The following is a 27462-nucleotide window of genomic DNA, read 5'->3' on the forward strand; positions in this document are numbered from 1 at the left end:
AAAAACTAGTCCTTCCAATTTAGTAATTTTAATTCATATTTCGATGAGACTTTAAATAGAAATCTCTCACTCAGACAATCATTTCGATTCTAAGCAAATTCCTCCGTAGACTACACAAGCTAATTCTGTCCGTCTCATAAACGGTAACTGACATGATTCGGAGAAAGCAGTCTGGTGTTATGGCGGGCGTTTCCTTCGTTGCTTGACAGTTTATCGTCCGTTAAAATTTTCAATTAACCCCATATAGCGCCATTTCTGACTAATAGTGGTACATTAAAATGCGTTTCACATTAAGAAGGATTTATCAACATTAGTTTTATATAACCATCAAATGAACCAAATTTAATTCTTAGCGATTATATTTTTTAAAATTTATTTGTTGACCAATCAGGATTGTTCTTCGTTCTCACTTATGACGTTCCTACTCTTTACCATAATAAAGAGAAAGCAATGGTCGGAAGTAGCGCGCTACAAGGTAGCGACGCTACTGTAGTAGCTATATTTTTTGGTAGTTTATAGTGTAGTGCACTACTTTCCAAAAAGAGTAAAGTAGTGAGTAGTTCGATACAAAAAAATAGTAGTTGGTAGCGATTTCTGGAAACTACTTTTCGATAAAATGTTTTTTTAAGAAAGAAAGAAGGTTCGAACTAATCTGACCGGTGCAAATCATACTCGAGTACATCAGAGGATGCAATGAGAAATAAGACTTATAAAAATACGAGCTGAACACATCCTAGGGCTGTAGATGGCAAATTTCGAAATTGAAACTTTTTTTTTTTTAAAGTATGAATATCTGTTTCAGTGCCGTAAGATTCACTGCTTTAATGCTTAAAAAAAAAAGAAAAATAAATAGTAATAATTTAGAGTGTACCAGTGCTTGGATATGCAAGTCATAGTTCGGAATTTAACCAGAAATTCAATTTAATTTTAGTGGCGGCAAAATGCGTGATTGAAAAGTCATTTAAATACATTAATATATCTTTCAGTGCCATAAGATACACTACTTTAATCCTAAAAAAGATAATTTAAAGTGTGTACATGTACCCGTGCTTGAATATGCAAAACCCAGTTTGGAGTTTAACTAGAAACTCACTGAAATTTCAAGCACTTTACTATTATTTTTATTTTATCAATATATAATTATTTTTTATTATTATTACTCAATGGGAGGGGGCGGCACTTGTCAATATCGCTAGGGCGGCAGAACTACTAAAGCCGACCCTGAACAAAAGGGGGCATATCCTGAAAGAATCCGTAGTACGAAGACTTATAGATCCAAAGGAACACATATCCAAAATCCTCAAATTTTAATCCACTCCTTTTAGGTTCATTTACTTCGATAAGAGAATGTGAGACTGTGAAATATTAGAGTTTTGGTGAAATTGGAATTTTCAGCATTCAGGTTTCCTTAAAAAGGTCACATATCCAAAATTAAGATAGCGATATCTCCTTGTTTCTCTTTTTTTTTTTTTTTACACAATCATGTTTTACTCTGGTCCATGATTTGCTGTGCTTTTGTGCTCAATTCTGTATCAAGAGAAGTTGATAAAACTATTTTGCTCTTACCCTAATTCGTTTTTCTCACCTCCTGAACATTTTTGGAAAATCGATATGTTCCCTTTTGATAAATTAGTCCTCAAATATAAGCAATTAATACAGATTTAGTAGCACGTTAATGTTTTCTGGCAGCCGAGAATGTCCAGTGAGTGAACGTTTTAGATACGTTAGAGACGTTTTAGATTTTTCAATGGGATTATTGTTCCAATATTCACCAAATATGGAAGCTACTGTGAGTGTTGTATAGAGAGAAGATGATATTGAACTGACTTGCCCGGATTGCAATAAATATTACAATGTTATAGAAAAGTTTGATACCAGAAATATTTCCGTTACATGCAAACTTTGCTCGTAAAGCAAAACATTTCGGTATCAATAAAATGGCACATAGAAGTAGGTTTAACATTCTTATCAGTTTATGCTTTATATTTATCATAGTTTATTTATTAATATTTCATAATGAATACTGGTACCGCTTCTGATATTTTCATATATATTTTAAATATTGCTTTTTTAGTGATTGAGTGTTGATATGCTTTAACATAATAAAAGTCAATGATTTAATATTTTTAAGTTTTAGAGATTATTTGGTAGCATTGAAAAAACGTACTGGCGTAAGAAAAGGGATGGTCTCCAGGTTTGGGAGCCCTAGCTGGAAGCTCAAAATTAATTATAGTTCATACGAAATATAAATTTCCTATAAAATTAATTCTTCTAACGAAAACTAAAATTTTTCTCTTCTGTTTAAAAGACGTTCTCATCGTAACCAATTTTTTATGAAAATTTAAATTAAATTATGACTGCTTCTATTTACATTTTCAAGTAGCTGAGTAGCACTTTTGGAATTAAATATTCGCTGGCAAGAAATGACTAAAAATATGATGATTTCTTTCAAATTTTCCTTTCTCGCAGTGAATATTCGTAAAAAGGAAAAAGAAAGAGAGAGAGAAATAAAGAATAGATAATTCTTAGTAATATTCCATGTTCAAATACTGCAAGTTAATTTATTAATCTAATTCACTTTTTGAATTTTTTCATTTAATCTTCGAACGGTGCGCGTGTGTCTGTGCTTTATTTATCTTTTTAAAAAGTAGCGAAGTAGCGACTACATTTCAAAAGTAATTTGTAATCGCTACATTAAAAAAATGTAGTTGTAGTTAACTACACTGTTAAAACTACAGGTTGCATTCCGCACCTTTCAGGGGTGAAACGCTTGTTCACCAGCGGCACCCAATACGGAACCGAAATGGTACCTCTAACTAGGGTGAAAAACAGGCACCTTTTAAAAAAATAGGCAGCCGGGGTGAAAAGAATGAACCTTCGGAGAGAGAAATTGCACCCTTACTGTGGATCCTCCTCCTCCTCTCCCCCGCATTGTGTGCGTTTTTGAATAGTTGTGTAATTTTTTTTAATAGTTTTGTTTTGATTCATGATAGTCTACGTTTTGCACACTTTTCACATTGCATGAATTCAGTACTGGAAATGATTAAAACTTGTAATTACAGCATTTGACCATATTTCAGAGTTTTCAACATAGTTAAGAAGTGCTCATTGCTTTAATTCATCTGATCGTTCTCTACATCAGTGTTTCTCAACCTCTTTTGACTCACGGGTCGGTAAAAACATATGAAAAACATTGCGGACCTGTGAAATTTTTATCCTTTTCTTAAAAATAAATAAAATAAATAATAATAATTATAATAACTCTCGGGGCGGTAAAAAACTTGTGAAAATTCTGCGTACTGATGAGTTTTTTCTTTTTTTTTACAAAGTAATATTAAAAATGAATAAAACAATAAATATCTACAGACTTTATTTGGTATCAAAGAGTTGTGACAAATATATTTAAAGTTAAAGACGAGTAATTATTTGAATAATCATAGTTAAGTTAATGATCATTTGTGAGAAATAACCGCACCGAAAGTAAAGTGTAGATGTACTTATGAAATGTACTTATGAATTATTTACATGAACAGCCAAAAATATTCTGGGATATTAAAGTTACGGAAAAACAAAATCGTTTCTCAAACGTTCAAAATTTCAATCAAAATAACAATAAAATAAAATGCGCATAAAATTTTTCGACAGTTAAAAGTTTAAAGAAATTCCTAACACTATCGAATAACCGCTAACAGGAAATGATTCAAACACTTGAACGAAAAAGCAAAAGAAAAACAGAAGGACGGAGAGAGATTTCTTTTTTATTTTTTGCGTTCGCTACACAAAGCACAAGAATCATTTTTATTTAGGTTCTCACTTGTTGATTATTGAAAATAACATTGCGGTTACTGTTTCGGTGATTAAATGTTGCTTATCGAGTACTCAAGAAAATAATGACAGATACATTTAGTAGCGTTTTGAATGATGGAATTTTCACGACAGTAACGGTAACCTGAAAATAAACAACTAACGGTACTACGGTATCGTAACGGACTAACGGTAACTGAAAAGCATTAAACGTACTTTTAACTATGTTTGAAAGCCCTAAAAGCTACAAAGTGATCAAAAGCTGTACTTACTTGTTATTTTAAAGAACTATCCTACAAAAGTTGAGATTTGATCCAATAGTGTACTTCATTCAATGTGAAAGACGTAGAAGCCACGCGTAGTGCAACCTATCATTCGTCCGCCATATTGAAGTGGTTGAATGGTGAATGTATGCCGGAAGCGCATGCGCCAGCAAGTCATTTAGCGATTGCTTGCTGTTTTGGCACCCCTGTCTACGATTGTCTGCTACTTTCGCACCTCTGCTTTACTTCCTGGCCAGTATGGCACCCTTGGTCACCATGCTTTCACCTTAGGGGGAATATATTCACTCGTCTGGAACCTCTGGTTATAACAGTGTACATTTGTATCAAAGTAGTTGTGGTTCGCACAAAACAAATGTAGTTTTTCCAACCACTGAGAAAAATATAATTTGTCGCAGCCATATACTACATTATGAAAAATACCGCCAGAGAGGTAATTATATTTAAAAAGTTATTCTAGTGCTACATTTATTATTTACTAATTATTTTATTTATTTATTTTTTGCGGACGGAAAATCTTTTCAAATTATTTACTTTTTCTTTTCATTTGACTGCATGTTTCTTTTAATGTTACAACTGTGCCAGTAACCTAGTACATCGTAAGTTGCATCGAATGGAGGTTGTAGATTTCATGTTTTTATCACGTTTATGATAAAATTATTATTTACACATTTAAATTTGATTACATTAGCTACAATTTGACAGCAGAACGGACTTGTTAGCCTTAATAGTTTTCGAGATTACCGCTTTTCAAAATTTCGCAAATTCTCCAAGCTTAAAAATTTTCAATCATTTTCCTTTTTTCGTCATACATGCAGCTGATAAAAAAAAAGCTGTGCGACTGGATTTTTAAGTACCCTTAAATTCCAAACGTGGATCTTATCATGTCTTTAAACAGTGGACTTGTAGGAGAAAAAGGAATCAACTGTTACATGGCCAGGGATATTAGGAAGAAAACAATCTTGAAGATTGCAGGGGAAATTTTCCAAGACGTCAATTCGAGCGTAAATGAGAAGTTGTCTCTTTACTGTTTTTACTATTACTGTTGGCAGTAGAGAAGTGATTATCGACCCACTTACGCTGTTTCACAGGATACGATTTTGGAAGCAGTCTGACGAAGAATTGAAGAACTTCTTCACATACGAGCTTTCACCATTCCCGATGTCTCTATTCATTCAAGAAGGAATGAGGAAGGGCAATAAGTCCTCTTTCTATACAGCTTTCCAACCAGTCAATATTGATGAGTCACAAGGGTAAACTGAATTTAAGGTTGTAGATAGTTGTCATCTTCTTCAGAAAGTGGTGTGCCTCAAGCAATCTTCGTTGATAGTTGCACGATGTTTAAAATATCTCGAGGCACAGTACGGTCAGAACAAAGCTGTCGTATTCAATGGTTACCCAACAGAACCTGGTCAAATAGGCACAAAGAGCTCTGAACGCAATCTCCGAGCTCAAACACATTGTTCTCCGAAGGTTACATTTGAGGAAACAACTACTCCTAACGTTTCTCAAGAATTTTTTTTTCCAATTATAAAAACAAAATGAGATTCATCTGACTGCTGAAGGTGAAATTTGAAGCCAAAAACATTGAGGTTTTTCAGGCTGAAGATGATGCACTCAGGCTAAAAACAACTACAGCAATAAGAAAGGCCTCTGATTTTTAGATCGTGGTTATTGCAGAAGAAGACATTGACTTGTTGATAATCCTTACTGGTCTCAGAGGTCCCAAACAAGGTACCATACACCTTAAGAAGTGTAGAAGAGGCAAAAAGGCAGATGTGTTCTACTCAACCACCACAACAACAGCAGACAATCAGCTCGTCGCTTTCACTCACGTCTTCAGTGGCTGTGATTCCACCTCGTGTTTCTTCGGCCAAGGGAAACTCAAGTTGCTTGAAATACTGCAGATGCATGAAGAGCTTAAAAGGAAAGCTGCAGTTTTCTCTAATCCAGCTACAACACCTGACCAAGTAGTTGAAGCTGGGGAGAAAATTATCATTGAGCTGTATAATGGAGAAAGGTTCAGACAAACTCTCAACGACCTGCGCTACCAACTCTTTACAAAGGCTGCAGTCATGACCAACTTCAACCTGGCCAAACTTCCTCCCACGCAAGATGCTGCAAAGCAACATTCGCATGTCCAGTCCTGCGAAAACCTGTCCGAAATTGCCATAGACGTTAATGTCATTGCCCATATTGGGACGAGATGGATAGGCTGCCTGACTTTCCAGCTAGCCAACTCGCCAGAAATGCTATTGAACAAGTCGAGGAACAATTTCAGGTATACTAACATTCGTATTCATGTTTTCTATTAATTAATATATTTTAATATGCGGGTCACATTTATATTAGGACTTCTTGGCGGAGAAATGCTAGTTCTGAGATTGGCATAGTTTTTGAAATAATCCAAAATTAAGTATTTTCCTTCCCTTTCAGGTTGTCCACGACGAGGGAAATGGCACTGAAGGCGACCAATTGGCGAACTTACTTGACCCTGGTCCTTCAAAAAGGAAGAAACGCCTTTGATTCTTATTTCTCCTTTTGTTTAATTAACACTTCTTGTATCCACTAAATATAAATGTATGTTTAATAAATTTTGTACTTCAATATCAGTTCTCTGGTTGTGAATAGTCACCTCTCCCCTCCCGATAAAACCCAACCCCTTCAAAATGTTAAATTGAATAAACGTTTACTTAACTAACTCATATCAAACAGGTTATTGAAGATATAAAGACAACTGCATGTATAAAGAAAAAAGAAAATTAAATTTTCAAATTTGGAGAATTGGCGAAACTTTGAAAAGCTGTATCTCGAAAACTATTAGGGCTAATAAGCCCGTTCTGGTGTCACATTGTAGCAAACATAATCTAGTTTAAATGTGTAAATAATGATGCTTGTCAAAAACTTACTCCTTCATTGCCAAAATGGGGAAAATCCGAAAAAAGTACGAAAATTCAGCAGTTTTGGCGATTTTCAAAAGTGTTCCGGGAGGTTGCCGAGATCCAAAACTTAGATTTTGCATCTTGGTCACATCCCATACAAGAAAAAAACCTGAAATCTACTACCCCAACTTAGGCCCCCCCCCTTTCCAGAACAAGGTTACTGGACTAATAGCTTTCCAAATTCTTTTTTATTATTGCTTTATTGTACTACAGTATGATTTTTAAAGTATTTCGATTAATTAGTGCTCTTTTTACAAAACATTTAGTGTGATTAAATGATCAGAAAAGATAGTTTAAAATTTATGCAAAACTATAACTTCCATGGAGTAATCAACTACAGAATATAAATGAAAAAAAATTGCAAATAATGTTTCAAAACTACAATCTTAACGTGCGAAGTTTTTATTTTTAGGAACAAATCCAATTTTTGTTCTTAATTTATTAGTGTTCTTTTTTTTTATTATTATTGTAGGCATTACTCCCTCAGCGACAGAAAGGTACCATCTAGTCCGTAACATTGATAACTGTGGACGTTTATTAGTTCGTACATTTTGTGGGAGCTACACTTTCCACAGCTTTAGAAAAAGGGTAAAGGAGGAGATAGAATACTTTAACACCAAAAAGTGAAAAGGTAGTGTTAAACACTTTATCTCTTCCCCCCTTTTCGGTTATATTTGTTCATGTTAGTCGGTAAAAAGCAATTATAGACACACACTCAAAAGGGCCACAGTCGGTTTTCCTTAACTTTAATGTTTACCGCGTTGTTCTAAAAAGCATGGGTTTATTTCTTTTACTTTATTTAATATTAACTCTAATCACGTAAGTGATGTAAGGACACACCTTAAATTGACATCTTTTCCGCTTCTAAAGCAACGGTGATCTTATCTTAAGAGCGGCAAGAAACTGATTTCATTTATTAAAACTAGTATGTTGTGGCCATCACGAAACTTTGTTCTATATTTTTCCTTTTTCTGATCCCTCCCCATGCTTGACGAAGAAGCAATATTCCTAACAAAAACAAAATTACACATGGAAAAACTTGACGACCATCCCAATGTCTGAATTTTGCGAAAATTGAAAGTTATTTTAAAAGCCTTGCTTGAATTAATTACAAATATTTAATTTGTTAACAAACATAAGATGGCAACAGTTAAAATTTTTAAATCATTGAGATAATATTTCCGATCATTTCCATACAATTACTAGTAGACCAGTGCCAATAGCTTTGAAAATGGTAAAAAGTCGAAAAAATTTAGAACAGGATAAAACCAGTTAGAAAGGTAAGAAAATCTAATAACATTAATAGGAAAAATAAATTACGGGCGAGCTGAGTTCGGGAAGGGGGGTGTAGGGGGGTTTAAGGGGGGGGGGGAAACGGTTTATCACGATTTCCGGAAAAACTAAGAGTCCTATCGAAAAAAACTAAATTGCAAAGTTGTTGGTAATAAAAAGATCTACAACTTTTGCACTTGCACTTTTTTTCTATAACCTCAAAATATTTGCGAAAAATTCAAAAAACCGACTTTTTGGTTTTTTATTTTTATCTCCCACAAAAATAAAAAAATTTTTCACTAAATTTAATGAAAAGTTACCTTATTATGTCCCAAATACACTGTAATTTTTTGGATTTAAAGTATTTTTTTTTTCTCCTTATTTTGATTCAGTAGTAAAAAATCATCAGAATTTTCAATCAAAAAATCTCACGTCAAAATATCTGATTTTTTTAAAAAATCGGAGCAAGTTTTTTTCGTTGGAATCTCTACTCTTTGATGGTATAAAAAACAATATACAATACTATAGAAAATTTTCGCAAAAAATGAAGAAAATCAAAAAACTCGAATTTGAAAAAAAAAAAAGTCATAACTATGTAAAAATTTTAAGCTCCTTATTAAAATGTACACTTTAATTACTCGAAAAATGAAATTTTCCATGTTACATTGTCACAAACTGAAAATAAAAATATATTAAAATAATTAAAAATCAAGCTACAGCATGCATTTGTTTTATACCCTTCTCATCCACCATTAGACGGTGACTGCAGTGCCCCCTATAGTTTTTTGGAGTTACGAATAGCAAGCTACACTGTAGGATGGGATAAATGAGTAATTTCCGCAATTTCGAACTGTGTAACCTTGAATATTATGAAAAATAATCAGTTTTCCAGTTGTGTTTGCTGTTAATTTAATAAATAGCTTAAAATTTTACATAGTGATGATTTTTTTTTTCAAATTCGAGTTTTTTTGATTTTCTTCATTTTTTGCAAAAAGTTTCCATAGTATTGTATATTGTTTTTTATACCATCAAAAAGTAGAGATTTCAACGAAAAAAACTTGCTCCGATTTTTTAAAAAAAAAACAGATATTTTGACGTGAGAATTTTTGATTGAAAATTCTGATGCTTTTTTACTACTGAACCAAAATAAGGAGAAAAAAATAAATATTTTAAATCCAAAAAATTACAGTGTATTTGGGACATAATAAGGTAACTTTTCATTTAATTTAGTGAAAAAAAATTTTTTTTTGTGGGAGATAAAAATAAAAAACCAAAAAGTCGGTTTTTTAATTTTTCGCATATATTTTGAGGTTACAGAAAAAAAGTGCAAATGCAAAAGTTGTAGATCTTTTTATTACCAACAACTTTGCAATTTAGTTTTTTTTTCGATAGGACTCTTAGTTTTTCCGGAAATCGTGATAAACCGTTTCCCCCCCCCTAAACCCCCCTTCCCGAACTCAGCTCGCCCGTAATTTATTTTTCCTATTAATGTTCTTAGATTTTCTTACCTTTCGAACTGGTTTTATCCTGTTCTAAATTTTTTTGGTCTCAAACATTATTGGCACTGGCCTATAGTATGTTGTGGCCATCACGAAACTTTCTTCTATATTTTTCTTTTTTTTTCTTCTGATCCCTCCCCATGCTTGACGAGGAAGCAATATTCCCAACAAAAACAAAATTACACATGCAAAAACTTGACGACTGTCCCAATGTCTGAATTATTGCAAAAGCAAAGCAAAGAGCGAAAATTGAAAGTTATTTTAAAAGCCTTGCTTGAATTAATTACAAATATTTTATTTGTTAACAAACATAAGATGGCGACAGTTAAAAATTTTAAATCATTGAGATAATATTTCCTATCATTTCCATACAATTAAAATCACGAGAAATACGCAGACGACAATCTATTACGATTTATCTTTCTTATTGTTGCATTAATAAAAATATTTTTATTCGCAAAAAAAAAAAAAAAAAAAAAAAATCAACACCTCTTGGAGCGATCGGCGTCAAAATTGAACCAAAGCCTGTTTACATATGGATTCACATATATTCCAAATTTCAACCAGAACGTAGCATTACTTCTTGAGATAGGGCACTCAAAATGGAAAAAAAGAACGGGTGATTGCGCTACCCCCTTTTTAGCTGTTGACACAAAAATAAAATCAGTTCTTATACCCACTAAGGGCTACTTGCCGATAAAATTTTCTTTCATTCCGTTCATTATTTCTTGAGATACAGCAGTCACAATTGACGACAAAAAATGTTCTATAGCTCAACCCCTGTTTGAGTTATTGACACCAAAATTGAATCAGCATCTGTTCCTGTTAATACCAACATATGGACCAAATTTTGTTTGATTCCGCCAGTTATTTCCTGAGGAATAGCAAGCACGCGTAACTCGAAAAACGTCCCATTGCTCCACCCCCCTTGGAGGAATTCGCGCCAAAAACTAATGGGCACAAGTTCACATAGGGGCACATATGTGTACTAAATTTCGTTCGATTTCATGCGGTAGTTTTTGTTGTAGAGCGGCCACAAAAAACTGGTCACACACAGACGTGACACACATACATACACACACACACACATACATACATACACACACACAGACAGACAGACATTTTCCAAAAATGGTCGAAATGGACTCAGCACACCTCAAAACGTTCGAATCCGTCAAAATTCGAAAATTTTGCACGAATCCAATACTTTCTTCTATATATTAGATATAGAAGAAAGTAAAAATCACGAGAAATACGCAGACGACAATCTATTACGATTTATCTTTCTTATTGTTGCATTAATAAAGCTATTTTTATTCGCAAAAAAAAAAAAAAATTAATAATAATAAAAAAAAAAAAAAAAAAAAAATCAACACCGCTTGGAGCGATTGGGGTCAAAATTGAACCGAAGCCTGTTTACGTATGGATTCACATATATTCCAAATTTCAACCTGAACGTAGCATTACTTCTTGAGATAGGGCACTCACAATGGAAAAAAAGAACGGGCGATTGCGCTACCTCCTTTTTAGCTGTTGACACCAAAATAAAATCAGCTCTTATACCCACTAAGGGCTACTTGTCTAAAAAATTTTTGTTTGATTCCGTTCGTTATTTCTTGAGATACAGCAGTCACAATTGACGACAAAAAACGTTCTATAACTCAACCCCCGTTTGAGTTATTGACACCAAAATTGAATCAACACCTGCTCCTGTTAGTGGCAATATGTGTACCAAATTTTGTTTGATTCCGCCAGTTACTTCCTGAGGAATAGCAAGCACGCGTAACTCAAACAACGTCCCATTGCTCCACCCCCCTTGGAGGAATTCGCGCCAAAAACCAATAGGCACAAGTTCACATTGGGGCACATATGTGTACCAAATTTCGTTCAATTTCATGCGGTAGTTTTTGCTGTAGAACGGTCACAAAAAACTGGTCACACACAGACACACAACCACACACACACACACACACAGACAGACATTTTCCAAAAATAGTCAAAATGGACTCAGCACACCTCAAAACGTTCGAATCCTTCGAAATTCGAAAATTTGCACGAATCCAATACTTTCTTCTATATATTAGATATAGAAGAAAGTTAAAAAAAAAATAGTAAAATAGAAAATAAATTAAATATTTTTTTTAAAAAATCTCAGTTCTTGAAGTTTTTTGCAATCAAGTAGCAACATTAATTAAAGAGAGAAAAATAATTTATTTACGTTTTTCAGAAAAAAATAAATGCTACAGTCAGTGTTATTTGAGCACAAATAGGAAAGTTTACGTGACTGCTATACTTTGCATGGAAGATTCAGAACTTTTCAGCATTTAAAGTTGAGTTCATTGTATCGCCGAGAAACACGTGTAAGCAATAATTTTCAAAATTTTCGCCTTAATAACTGTGATGTCATCAATTTTTTTTCAACAGTTATTTCTTTGAATCATTGATTATCTTGCATTTTGAATTTCTGTTACAATTTAAGCTTTTATGGATGCATGTATGTTTTTTGTGCATTCTGTATGGATATGCTTCTATGCAAGTACCACACTGTTCTAAAAGAATTTCTGTTATCTGTGGGTACTGTGTTTAAATTTATCTTTATGACATAACTTGAAAAATTACTTGTATAACTACTAAACTACTTCATTCATAGCGAAAATTGCATTTTAACGCAGCCAACAGCACCCTAATTATACTAAAACGTTTAAAATTAGCAAAATAGCCTCGTATTCAAACTACGCTTCCATTTGCATACTCGAACTCGTTAATATTAATACTGAATGGAGCAATCGAAATACACATTTTTTGAGCCATTGCCGTCCTAGGAGCTATTAAGTCTAAGTCCAGTACTTATCAGTGCATGCCTAATTAAGTCTTTAAGTGGTAAATGTTGCAGATCTTAATGACGTGACACAGGTTATGAGAGGAAATTCAGCAATTACGCGAAAGCCTGCTCGTTGCGTTCATCCAAGCATTAGGGAGTTCTGCTTGACACTGAATAATTGCATAAATCAAGACTCTCTCTATCTCTCTATAAGCATTTTTTTTTTCAGATAAACAACTTTTGTCTGGATTACAATTTATCGACATTCTTTTTTACTTTCTTCTGTATGTAATAAATAGAAAAAAGTATTAGATTTGTGAAAATTTTCGAATTTTAAATTTCGATGGATTAGCACTTTATGAGATGTGCTGATTAGTTGTGATTATTTTTGGAAAATGTCTGTGTGTAATGTAAATAAACTTTCATGACCTTTTTTTTTTCTTTGTCGCGGCCTTTGCGCGAAAATTATTACATAAAATCAAGCGAAATTGGTACACATATGTACCGTTTTCTTCGTTGACTGATGTATCTGGAAGTGACGGGCGGAATCAAACAACTTAGTCCATAGGTAGAGCCTAGAGGGTATAGGTGCTAATTCAATTTTGGTGTCAATATCTGAAAGGGAGGGTCTGAAATCAAGCCTTTCGCTCGCTATTTGTGACTGAACGAAATTAAACAAAAATTGGTTCACAGGTAGAACTTGGAGTTTACAAGATTTGATTCGATTTTGGCGCCAATAGCTCCAAGGAGATGGTGTAACCCAAGGGTTCTCAAACTTTTTCGAGTCGTGGCACCCTTTGAAGAATTAGAATTGTTTCACGGCACCCAAATCCATTTGAAAAACTTGAGGTAAGTGCGTAAGTGTGCAAAATAAAGCTATCGTAAGGTTCAAAGCCTAATATCAATCCAGCTTTTTCGTATTTGTCAGATGAAGCATAAAAACTAAGAAAAAAATTAAACCTAGTAAAAATTTAAGTTCAAATTATATTTTTCAGCATTTATAGCAAAGAAAAGCTTTTCTAAGGACATGGGCCCTCATAAGGAAAACTCTGGGTAAAGATTACTTCAAGCAGAGTTGAAGCCAAAAACTCACCAAAGAACTAAAACGAATTGAAGAATCTTTAATATCAATATATATTAAACCACATTTGATAATCTCGGATGGCCTTATTGGTCTAAATGACCTTATTTAGCAAACTCACCTGACATATATATTGTCAACATGAACACTTTTTGGCACTCCTCGATTCTTCCTACGTTACCCCAGGATGCAGCAGCACCCAGTGTGAGAACCCCTGGTGTAACCGAACGTTTTTTCTTGTTAGTTGTGACTGCTATATCTCAAAAAGTTTGCTATGATTTCAAAGAAATTTGGAATGAAAAAGAACCTGTACGGAAACAAGGTGCTGATTCAGTTTTGGCCCCAATCGCTCCAAGGGGGATTGATTTTGGTCTTCTTTAGCGCAAACTATGCTACTATGCAGCTTAGTTCAATCAATGAAAGATAAATCGCATTAAAATGTTTTCACTAACGATCGCCTCGAGAATGCCTTGCCCGCTATTTAATTGTTTGCAAGTGCGCGGACTCAATGATTTAAAATTTTTATCTATTGCCAATTAGCAAATAAAATACTTGTAATTAATTTAATCAATGCTTTTAAAATGTCAAATTTTTCTGTTTCTAAATGTATTTTGCTGTAGCGATTATACTTTAGGGTCAAGAATTCATATGTTTGATATAAAAAGAAGTTTCGTGATGGTCACAACATACTAGTTTTTATTTATGATTGAAAAATTTTAATATTTTTGTACCAACATTCAGACTTTGAAAGAAATTTCTAATAAAAGAGCAAAATTAGCGATCGCCACCGCATACAGGGCGACTAAATAAAAACAATTACGATTTAAAAATCCATCTCTCAATCGCACCTAAAAAACATTAAAATAACGGCTTTGAAGTGTATAAAAGTCATTAAGTAATTGCTAAAATGGTTTCCACCAAAATCAAGATTTATTAAGGATAGGTATTGTAAACAATTACGGATAGTTCAGGATTAACAATTTAATATTTTTAACTTCGAAAAATTTAAAAAAAAAAACAAAAAAAACTGGCCACTATTTCACCAAAAAAAGGTGCAACTACTACTTACCAGCCACTGGCAACTAAGAAGTTCCCTAGCTTTGCCCTTTAGTTTCTATACAACTTTTATGTGAATACAAAGTTAATTAAAATAACAATTTTTATTGCAAATATTCCAGTAAATTTTATTTGTGAAATTGGTTATGTTATTTTAGACAGATGTTATTACTGAGATAACAAATTTAACCTGAAAATAATGTACTAAAATATCTGAAAATATAAAAAAAAATTCAGAATCTAGGGGAAGGTTGTCGTCAATGGACCGGTTCCATGACCTCGAAGATATTTCCCGTACCAGAGTTTGAGCAGACACGTAATCAATTATAGCCTTTCTTTGTCTGAAAACTGTCTACAGCAGAGTGGTCAAGTAGTTAAAATTATTTTATCATAATGTTAATCGGTCATATAAGATTTCTACCATTATCTTACTAATTATTGAGATTTTCATTTAGTTATAACATGCATTGAATATCACTGATCAATTAAACGTGAACATTGACTTAAAAGAATGCCTTTTCAAGTACAATTACTCATACTTCATGCTTCATCATGATTCGTCACAGCAGTTACACCTATAAGGAATGCTCAAAATGACGCAGTTGCTATCATTGGACCGATGGGTGTTTCCATGAATGGACCACCTGAGAAAGTGGTTCATTCATGGTAAATCGCTAATATTGTTGTAACTTCAGCTCAATTACCTCTAAAAATTGCTCAATTGTTTAAAAAATATGTATGATCGCCATTGACATGGCTCTGGATTATATTGCTGAGCAACGTTTCTTTAGAGAGACATGGATCCAATCGGACAGCCGCAGTTCAATCCAATACTTGCAAAATTGGAGATTCATTGCAGATCAAAAAGGAATAAGAATTGTTAAAAAACTCGAGTCTGTCCGGTTCTTGTGACCTACATTTACAATTGATTCCATCTCATGTGAATTTGAGATATAACAATATTGCGGATGGACTGGCGAAAGAGGGCTCTACTATGACTCAGAATAGTGGGGATCCTCTGACGTACCTTGAACTATACTCCAGATGTAAGACTATTATAAACAGCTCTTGGAGATGTCCTCCTGAGCATCCATGGTATTTTTGTGAGGGTCCTGGTGCTTCCCTTGGATTTGAGGGTGACAGGAGAGATCAAAGTGCTTTGACTCGCCTGAGCACAGGTCATCTAAAAACCCTCAGATTTTCCCATGGTAATAGGACTTTCCCAATTTGCACCAAATGTCATACTGAAGAGGCCACTGCACAACATCTGATTTTTTGAGCAATCACGATTGCTTATTGTTCTCATTTGACTGTTTTTGGCGTCCGCGCCTTTTTCAACTTGGACCAGCGAGCAACACCGCCCACCGTCCTCTGCAGGCGGCGCGGCGCGGCTGCTCCGCTCCTGAGCTATCCGTTTCTCCTGCTCGGAGGCGTCCATGTCCTACACACACTCACACACATACACACACACGCCTACGTGCATACACACAGGTTTACGCACACACACAAGCCTACAACACACTTACACACACAACTATGCACACGTAACCGCCCAGGAGGAGAGGCAGGCTTGGAGGGGGGAACAGGAGCTGTTTCTAGAAACAATAACTCCAATGAGTAGAGTCCTGTCTCAGTTCGTGATTGCAAAAAACATAATTTGAATTCAAAATTTCAGAATTCAAATTAATTTTTTTTTTTTTTTTGTGTTGGTTTGGTACGCGAGGATCTACTGAAGAGACCTGATTCTGACTTGAAGTTGATTAAGGCGAACAACCTCATGGATCTGATCAGATTCAGAACAAAGAGATAAGTAAGAAGAAGAAGAAGAAAAATAAATATGATAATACAGTGAAACCTGTAAAGTTGACCACCCTTGTAAGTTGACCACTATTTTCAGGCACAGAATTAGATCTTATCATATGATTCAACCTAAATAAGTTGACCACTAAAGTAGTGCACCGCAAGTGGTCAACTTACACACGTTTCACTGTAATTTTTGTGAGGGTCCTGGTGCTTCCCTTGGATTTGAGGGTGACAGGAGAGATCAAAGTGCTTTGACTCGCCTGAGCACAGGTCATCTAAAAACCCTCAGATTTTCCCATGGTAATAGGACTTTCCCAATTTGCACCAAATGTCATACTGAAGAGGCCACTGCACAACATCTGATTTTTTGAGCAATCACGATTGCTTATTGTTCTCATTTGACTGTTTTTGGCGTCCGCGCCTTTTTCAACTTGGACCAGCGAGCAACACCGCCCACCGTCCTCTGCAGGCGGCGCGGCGCGGCTGCTCCGCTCCTGAGCTATCCGTTTCTCCTGCTCGGAGGCGTCCATGTCCTACACACACTCACACACATACACACACACGCCTACGTGCATACACACAGGTTTACGCACACACACAAGCCTACAACACACTTACACACACAACTATGCACACGTAACCGCCCAGGAGGAGAGGCAGGCTTGGAGGGGGGAACAGGAGCTGTTTCTAGAAACAATAACTCCAATGAGTAGAGTCCTGTCTCAGTTCGTGATTGCAAAAAACATAATTTGAATTCAAAATTTCAGAATTCAAATTAATTTTTTTTTTTTTTTGTGTTGGTTTGGTACGCGAGGATCTACTGAAGAGACCTGATTCTGACTTGAAGTTGATTAAGGCGAACAACCTCATGGATCTGATCAGATTCAGAACAAAGAGATAAGTAAGAAGAAGAAGAAGAAAAATAAATATGATAATACAGTGAAACCTGTAAAGTTGACCACCCTTGTAAGTTGACCACTATTTTCAGGCACAGAATTAGATCTTATCATATGATTCAACCTAAATAAGTTGACCACTAAAGTAGTGCACCGCAAGTGGTCAACTTACACACGTTTCACTGTAATGAGAAAAAGTTTCTAAGTAATTTATGAAAACTCTTTTACTTTATTATGACTTCAACTCATTTTTTTTTATAAAATTGATTAAAAATTCACAACCTAATAATACAGCTTCAAATACTTTTGTTCTTCCAGAAAAATGCAAAAATTAGTAAAATATTGCAAGTGGACAAGTGAGAGCATGTAACGTGCTACAGTAGCTTATAGAAATAGTATAAACATTAGCGAAGTTTGCCGACAATATCGAAGGAGTCTTGAAAGCAACTTTAAACAGTCGCACGGACGATAAAAACCGGTTTGTTGTTATCTTAGTTACTTATTAGAAATTTAGGAGGTAAGCCCTCCAAAATAGAAATAAAATTAATGAATTATACTTTAAAGCTAGAGACGTTTTTGGGAATTACTTCCGAAAAATTGGGGGAATCGGCTTTTCAAGAGGATGAGAAAAATAACATTACCCACATATATATTTAATTGAAGTAAAAATCTGTCAGTACTATATTCTCTGGTAGTTTGAGACTTTAGCTTCAGGTTTCAGTAATAAAATGGTCGATAATTTCTTTGATATTTTAGAGAGCAAGTACAATAATCTTGCGTCGAACGAAAATTTTCAAAATGGATTTAACAAAACTCCCAACGGTCAAAAGAGGTTGAAAAGATATTAGCTCAAGTGGTGAACGAGATGTGATGACAACAGCTGATGTTGTGTGAGTGATGGTGTTTTTTTATGTTCCTCTTTTTCAAAAACAAAATATTTTAGAAAAAAAATCTTTTTTTTTTTTTTTTGTATAACTTATTGTTATAGGTAGTGTTTATTGTTCGCTTGTTATAAATATTTGTATGTTATGCATTGATTTTTTAATTTGAGAATGTGGTACATCGATGGAAACTCGATGGTCCATCCATAGCAACCAGTTGCCATGAATGGACCACATGCTAAAATATTTATTTTTAATTTTCATTCTTTATTGTGCATATTTATCATGAAAATGAATATTATTATCAAAAGAGAAATATACTGAGAAATTGTTCCTAAAATTAACGTGAAATTTTCGTTGGATTTCCTTTCTAAAAAATTGAAAACTTATTTGGTTCATTGACGGCAACCTTCCCCTATACGTATGAAAGTCAATTTATTTGTTTAAACGTAATACATTTCTGCTATTTTTGGTTAGCTCAAAAGCCGATGACAAATAAGTTCGGAAACAGTTCGAACAAATATTTGATACTTCGCTCTAGGTTTTTTCGTTTCAGTTTATTAGAACCTTGGAGGAATATTTCACCATATGAAGCATGCATAACATAAACGTAAAGACATAAAAATTGTTTGTTTTGCGTAATTTTTATTGAAAAAATATGCAGGTGTCAATGAACTTTTAACTTTTATTAGTAGAATTTATAAGATTGTTTATTAAGACAAGTAAGTTACATAATCATGCAAGCATGCAGTTAGAAAAGATTATTTTACAGGATAAACATGCAACAAAGAAGTAAGTTTTGAAATATAATACATGGTTACAGACCATCACCATTAATACAAATTATAAACAAGAGCATAAACACTAATAATAATATGATTGAAACATGCAATGACTACATAAAGAAGAAGGTAAGGACAAAATACTGCATATATGGTAAAAATGAAAAAAAAAAAAAAAGAAAGAAAAGAAACAAACAAAAATAACAACAAAAATATGCAAATATGTTATCAAAATGTAGATGTATTTGTGAATAAGAATAGAAAATTGTTATCCATCACCATAAGTTAATTCGAAACAATTAATTGTATGATACCCATGTTAATAAGGAGTGAATAGACAGAAAAAAGTCATAAATAAATAATTGCATAGTAATCAAAACCAATTTATAGCAAATATTCCTTATAAGTAGCTGGAAAAAAAACTGATCAAAGGTTGCATCTTCGAATGCGTTTTAAAATGACATCAATTATTCCTTGCACTTAAAGTATATGAACAAAAGAATCTCGCAACTTAAAATAAAACTGAAATCGCCACCTTTAAAATTTTAATGTTAGTTTGTGCATAGAATAAATATCTGTTTCATAGAGAACTAACTCATTTCGTACGAGAAAGTAAACTCTGTTAAATCCAATAATAATGAAACTGTTTCTTATGAAAAATAGCTTCATCAGAAGAAAAAAAAATCAACATTATTATTTAACCCCATATTTAAGAAATACCATTTCTGACGAGGATTCCATTGATAGGGAAAAGAGAAATACAATGTGGTTCAATATTATAGGAAAGGAACTAACCCCCCATCTTCTAAAGATATTTTTTAATGAGAAATATGAATTTTAGCTTTGTTCAAATACAAAACGAGACTTGCTCGAACGAGGGCCTAGTTTATGGAATAGAAAGTGAAATATTTTATCACAAGGAGAGATGTAATGAGGAGCGCTTCGTTTCGGAAAGTAAAGAAGTAAAGAATTATTACGTTGAAAAGAACTCACAAACTTCCTCTCTAAGTAAGGCACATTGTTTTTCGAAGCTGTTTTATTAGAGAAAAAAGAAATATGACTTCAAATCTATTTTTTCTTTCTTTTCAAATTAAAAAGTGATCGCATTCTTCTACTGAAGAACGATAACTGGTAGTCGTTACTGTTCTAAAATTCTTCCCATTCGTAAATTTAATTTTTAAATTAAACTATAACCTGTCAAACATAAATGGTCACTTAAAAATACAATGTATTTTTTATTGATATTCTTTTTAGATTATTTACATTTTTATATTTCTTATACTGCTACAATACAAGTGAAAAATTGCTTTTTTTCATTTAACTTGTAGCTAATTTGAATATACATTGATTTTCTAATCTATTAAGTTGAAAGAAGCAAAATGTTTATGATATCAACTGATGACCAATGTAAATATCACAGACAAATCAAATACATCACCAAAGAAACTCCCAATTGAATGATAAAATGTATAATAATTCTTAGTATGCCAATGCTTAAGAAATAACAACAGATCTTGATGACAAAATATTTAATAATCGAATTCAAATTAAAAATTTGTACTGGAAATCAAAATGTAGTTACTCTTTAAGACTGCGAAATAAAATAAATGGATAGAATTAATCTGAAGATTCAAAGAAAGAAGTGTGCTCATTATATTCAACTCTTTAACTGAATTAGTTTCATAACTCTGGCAAATATGAAAACATATATAAAATCCGCTTTAACACTGTAATAGCTGATTCAAGATATAAAAGGCTGAATGTAGTAGAAAAATCTATTTTTTTCTAGTCTCCTTATCTGTATTTTTTTAAACGACAAATACTTGAAGGCATGAAACAAAGTTTAATATCTTATAACAGTAGTTCTAAAATAAAGAAATAAATAAATAATGTAGAAGAGAATAAATACTTAAGAATAAAAATTTTGAAATTAGTTTCATAAGACGAAAAGTAAGTATATTTCTGACGGTCTCCGGTCTGCCTCTTCATCTACATAACTTTTGACAAAATTGTCCCATTCTAAAAAGAAGAGAAAAAAAGTTTTCTTCTCTCTCTTTTTTTTTGTCGAAACACATTTGTCAGGACAGCTCTAAATTCCATGCCTTAAGGTTTCATTAGAAAAAAAAGAAAAAAAACCGTTTAGTTTTGAGCACTTCAAATGATTTAACATTAAGCTCTACTGAGGAATTTGAATCTTAAAATTCATTTTGTACAAACGTCATCGGAGCTTTTGCGATAGAATAGAATAAAGACAGACAGAAAGAAAAAGATTTGATAAAAAAAAGAATTTTTTGGAAAACTAAGAAAGCATATACAGGACAACTTAAAGTTAGAATTAATATTTTTGGAGCAAAAGATCGAAAAATTGATGATAATACATTGTGTAGTTTTTAGTTCTCAGAAATAAAAAAACGTTTTAAGGATAAAAACAGAACAAATTGCTGCTTAGACTATTCGTTGAAGAATGTAAGCGTAAAACTAAGATGTGGTGGTTGTGTTTCTGAAATTTCATTATTTGATTTTATGTGCAGTAGAGAACCAATTATCCGAGATTCTCGGGACCAACGTTATTCCGAAAATCTCAGTTCCCTGGGTTTCTGGATCGCTAAAAAACGTTGTTTGCCGATTGTTTGTAAAACTCAAATTGCTATAACAAACAGTAATGCACCTTAAATCATGAAAACAGTGCAAAGATGCTTATAAATTCCGAAATAGTGAAAAACATTAAATGAAAGAACCATTTAAATGCCTAAAAACTTAAAACGTTCAAAAAAAAAAAAAAAAAAAACCACGAAGGAATAAAAATAAAAAGTTTGCACTGCAGTATTCGGTAATAAATATTTTTAAAAGAAAGAAAATAAAATGCAAGAAACGTATTCATAAATGTAAATGAGCGATTTTTTTTTTTTTTTTTTTGAATTAGAGTATGAAAGCAGTTCGTTTTTGTCAAAGAGGTTCTTTTGCAAAGGTTTCGTTTTCGCGATTACGATAATTGTTAATTGTTGCTTTGGCATTGAATAAATATCAATAAAATTTTGTTTACTTAAGTTTTTTCAGATTTATTACAGTCTTTCGATAATCGATCTCTAGTTTCCACGATATTAATTGCCCGGAAGATTCGCGAATCGGGTATTCGACGTTTCTCGAACTTTTCGCATAGTCACTCTTCTCACTTCGCATAGTCTCTGAACGACTTGAATTAAACTGCCGTTCAACCAAAAAAAAAAAAAAGGATTTTTTTTTCTTAGTGTTTAAATAGAATAAAAGAAAAAACATGTCAGGTTTTCAAGTGTCTTTTTCTAGTTATGTTCAGGAAAAATGTTCAGAAATTTGGCCCCGTATGGGGATCTGATGTTGCTCCATATTGTTCCGATGACCCTCCAACTCTGAACCTCGTTTCCGTACAAAAGTTCCCAAATTATACGCGTGTATATACAGTATTTATAAAGTAAACTCATACATTCTTTCTGATATTTCGAAAAAAAAACTAACTTTTTCAAAAATTGCCAAAAAATCGTATTTTTTTTAAATGGCGGAAAAATTGAGCCAAAATTTCCTTTTCTTCTGGTTTCCTGGTTTTTTGGATCCCGGATAAAAGTTTTGTACTATAGTTGAAAAAAAAGGGGTAGGTTATTTACGGATTCAGTCTAAAAATACATAAAAATCACCTATGAAAGGTTAAGGAAACCGGACACAACCAAATTTTGCATGTTGGTATAATTGACCACCTTGCGCATTTGCCTCCTGAGCCCATTCATAAAAGTCAGCCATTTTAAATCGTGGCATACACGATTAAGAGATAATACTCGGCGAAGAAAAGCACATTGCAGAACAGAGCAACGAGTCAACCTATTTGCTAAAAATGTGCACATGGGTGCAATAAATAAGAACAAGGGACATCAATCCAATGATAGGTGATAGAAAGATGGATATGCCTTTTGACTGAGAGGCCAAAGACTCCAGAGCATCATATTCCAAAAGTGTACGCTGTGTCACTGTGCGTGGCCGAACATTCGAATCATTTGCAAAGTCAATCCTTTTTACTGCTACGACAACCAGTACCTCTGTGGCGGTAGTGGCCACGGTTGTTCCGACTAAGTTTTCACTATCAATAGATTTAGAATTACGTAATGTTCCATTTACCGTAAAAGTTGGCCACACCCCCTTCACTGATGATGCTGTATTGTATGCCGAGGGGCTAATGCTGGGGTAGATGTTGCGCAAGGGAGTATAGTCATTCCTCTGTTCGTACAAGGTGGATTCCAGTGGATACAATGTGATGTTTTGTATCGCGACACCTTTGGCAACTTGAATCACGACCTCTGCAGGTTCATATCCAGCAGCATGAGCCTGAGGAGAAAAAACTTGTTACTATTAACGTATAAAATAAACGAGTATGTACTATGGCTTCAATTCCATATAATGAGAAAAGTTTGTGAGGACAATCCTGGTGTCACACGAAGTGCATTTATACTAACATATTAAAGTTAAGAGGAATGAACATTTCCTTAAAGCAGCAAATATTTTCCAATATTAAAATTAGAAACTTGGCATTTTTCTAAAATGATTTAGCTATTTATCTCTTTATCACTTCATATATTACATAAGAATATATAAACTCATAGTTAATTATCAAGCAAGTATTGTTCAAGTAGAAACAGAACAATTAATTATTCTCACAATAAAATACTATGACAAAAATTGTAGCATCAATAGTTTAACTATCGTTAACTATAGTTAGCTAAAAATCGTTTCCATATTAGTAATTATTATAGTTACTAACATGAAAACGATGTTTTTATTACTGTAACTCAAACATTGAACTTAATAGGAGTCCCTCCAGAGCACAGATGGGAATTGATTTTCGCGTCATTTTGAAATTCTGACATTTACTTATTTTATACATGTACATAGATTTTCCTTACGTTCATTTGTGTTGCACAGTAAAGCCAAAGACAAAAACTGTTAACGTCAACATATGTATGTTTTCAACCTTTAAAGAAGAGACTTGTAACCGTCTTTAATTAAATGGAATGTAAAAAAAAAACTTGACGATTTGTTTAAATTCAATTTAACTTGAATATTTTAATACCCTGACAAAGATCGCTCCTGAAAAAAAATCGATTAAATCCAAAATTCATTGAAAATTCGGAGAAATCCCCTCTTTTCCCCACATACAAAAATTCTTATGAACTGGTTGTAGCTAATTAATACAGGAAACGAAGTTAATTAAAATTTAAAATAAACTGATTGAACAAGTAGTGGCTTGCACTTATTTTATGTATAATGCTCCGAAATTTAAAAAAGCGTTTAAATAAACCTTTTCCAGCAAATGTTACGCATTCTTTGTATGTTTGTAATGGCTTCATCTTAATCACAAAAAAAAAAAAAAAAAGCTATCTTCTTTATCTTTACTAAAAATAAAGCTGAAAGTCTGGATCTCTGCCTGGATGGCTGTTACGCGCATAGTGCCTTGGCCGTTCGGCCGATTTTAGTGAAACTTGGCGCAAAATTAGTTTGTAGGATAGAGGTGAGCACTTCGAAGCGATTTTTCAAAAATTTGATTTTGTTCTTTTTCTATTCCAACTGTAAGGAATTTTATCGAGCAAGTTATCATAACGTGCACGAGCAAATTACTAGAACATGGGCGATGAACATAGCAAATTGGCGAGAAATTCATCATCCATTGTGTGTAAATATGCAAGCGAACAATGTAACCTTTAATTTTATACTACGGGCAACGCCGTGCAGGTACCGCTAGTATAAATTATTTCTTTAGCCTGGAATGACCCTGTTTGAGTTATAAGTAAAGTCGAGTGCGAATGCTTCGCATGGACAACCAAATTAAATTACTTATTGGTGGAAGAAAACAACTTTCGTAACTATAGAATTTTACAGCGCTGAATATACTCGTATGTTTAGTTAAAACTTAACAGTTATAGTACAGTTCATCAACAAAATTGACGAGCAACATCAAATTCAAAAAAAAAAAAAAAAAAAAATCAAAGAAAAACGGGGGGAAAAAAAAAAGAGAGAGAGAGAGCAAGCATTGCAATGTTACAAGAAAATGAGTAACAATACTCGAAACATCTTTCAGCATATTTTAGTAAATGAACTACACAATTTTTAGTGCATAAACATTATGTATTGAATGAATAAATCTATAAAAGAGAGCTCTCTAAATCAAATGAAAACTTCTTTTCGTCCATAGCCATAACCGTCATATATCTTGTGTGGCTGCAACTCATTTTTAAATTTGTGCATTATAACGTTGTTTAATCATCTTCTGCAGTCAAATTTGTGCACCTCGAATATCATTCAGAGAAAGTTAATTTCAAGATAAGGAGACTTCGAGACGTACACGTTTTAGTAAAGTTGTAAAAACGTGTACGTAGAACAAAGTTGAAGTTAACATATTCTCCATATCAAAAGTCTTTTGTATTAAATTTTTTAAAAGCATTTTACAGTTCAATTTACTGCAATTGCATAACTTGCAAAATTCAGTTAGTCGTAAAATATTAGTCTCCATTGCATCCAAGATTCGGATAACAACATGACTGTTGTATTTATACGAAAGAATTTTTTGTCTTATGATAGAAGTGGTTCGGATTAAATTCCGAAAACAACTGTGTAGCTGGAATTCTTGATGTACAGAAGGTTTGGTGAAATTTTAGTAGAGACAAATATTGGAAAATGTTCATTTTATGCAGGAAATTTGGGAAAATTGAAAATTTTCGTCATGTTGAGGTTTTTCAGGCAATCAGGTTGGAGATAAACAGATTTGGTCAAATACTTAAGAATCGTGCGTACATACCTGAAGGGTGTAGACTCCGGGTCTCAAAATTCGCCAGTACTCTCCTTTGACCGTTGTCCGAGATCCAAAATCTCTGCCTTTTACTCGAACAGTTACGTTGAATAATGGGTTTTTTTCTGGATCGGATATTTGACCCCAAACTCCTAAAATAAAGAAACAGAAAGAAAGATTTCTCACTACGTTCAAAGCAACATCATGAAGGGTTTATATAAGTTACTTGCATATTTTATGCTTCTTCCGTCCCAAATTAGTTAATCCTTTAATTACTTTTGCAATGATTAATTGATACTGATGATTTTGTTTGAACATCACTTACAGATTTCAGGGTGCTACGCTACCAACCAACAGCATTAACTTACCAACCATTTCCGCCTTCCATCCTTAAACTAGAACTTAATTAGATTCAAGAATACCTGGTTCACACACTCTTAATTCACGTCCCGTTTTCTAAGGACTCCACCAGTATTCCATAAAGATCAGTTTGCTTTCTAATAAATTAAAGAATCATAGCAGCAAGAATGCATAGCTAGAAGATACATAGTTTTATGCCATTACTGGTGAAATACTCTTTACAAAATGAGACGTGTCTTAAGCCTGTGGATTGTAAATGTTGTTGATTAATAGCATATCAGCCCTGAAATCTCTGAAAAATAGAGACTTGTTAGTATGTTGCCATGCAATTGACATCATAGCAATAATCAGCCCTTATCCATTTTGCTGGTGCAGGAGATTAAAATGCGAAAAATGATGCAACTGTGCTGGTGAACTTTTGATTCGAATTTTTAAAATTAATTTTTATGCTTATTCTGAGTGAAAGAATCTCGCCAAGGAAGTCTTCCTTGGCGAGATTCGTGCAAACGAAATGGATAAGTACAGAATAATCTACAATGTAGAGTACTCCTAACTAGAGGTGCGACATCGATGTCGATGTTTCGGAAACATCGATGTTTTTGTTAAAACCTCGATGTTTTTAACATCGATGTTTTTGTTAAAACCTCGATGTTTTTAACATCGATGTTTTACTTTCGATGTTTTTGAACCATCGAAGTTTTGGTTTTGATGTTAATGTTCTTGCATTTTAATTGAAAATTATCATAAAATTTGCTCCAATTTTTTCGCTAGGTAATTAAGTTTACTAATGGAGTTGCCAAAAAAAGTCATTTTTTTTTTGCACCCATTTTATAAGATCAATTTTTCTGTGTAGAGGATGATTTTTGGGAAGATCATTACAAGATAGTACATTAACTAGAGAGTGAGGAAGAAGTCAAAGCTATTGGAAGAACCTGACACTAGTAGTCTAGTGCCAGAACTTGCAGTTTATTTCAAGACTTCAGTTGTTACACTAAAGGAAAATCCTATACGTTACTACGGGGAAAATTATAACTTAAAAAAATTAGAACTGGTAAAAGTTGCTTTAAAGTATTTGATAGTGATAGCAACTTCTGTTCCATCGGAAAGAGATGTTTCTCTGTCTGGCGGGATAGTCTGCGAAAAGAGAAATGTGCTTCTGGGGGGACAAAGTAAACAAAC

General features: G+C 33.4%; 1 protein-coding gene across 2 annotated transcripts in view; it reads right to left on the minus strand.

Moving 5' to 3' along the window:
• Positions 1-27462, minus strand: part of LOC129232493 (carboxypeptidase D-like) — a 152924-nt gene that overhangs the window by 15494 nt on the left and 109968 nt on the right. For both annotated transcript variants that reach the window (XM_054866642.1, XM_054866649.1), the window contains exons 8-9: positions 25933-26075; positions 23262-23468 (exon numbers count right to left, since the gene is read on the minus strand). In XM_054866642.1, the coding sequence (XP_054722617.1) occupies positions 23262-23468; positions 25933-26075 (350 nt within the window). The remainder of the gene's footprint in view (positions 1-23261; positions 23469-25932; positions 26076-27462) is intronic.

This window comes from Uloborus diversus, chromosome 1 (genome assembly GCF_026930045.1).
Source record: "Uloborus diversus isolate 005 chromosome 1, Udiv.v.3.1, whole genome shotgun sequence".
Taxonomy (NCBI): domain Eukaryota; kingdom Metazoa; phylum Arthropoda; class Arachnida; order Araneae; family Uloboridae; genus Uloborus; species Uloborus diversus.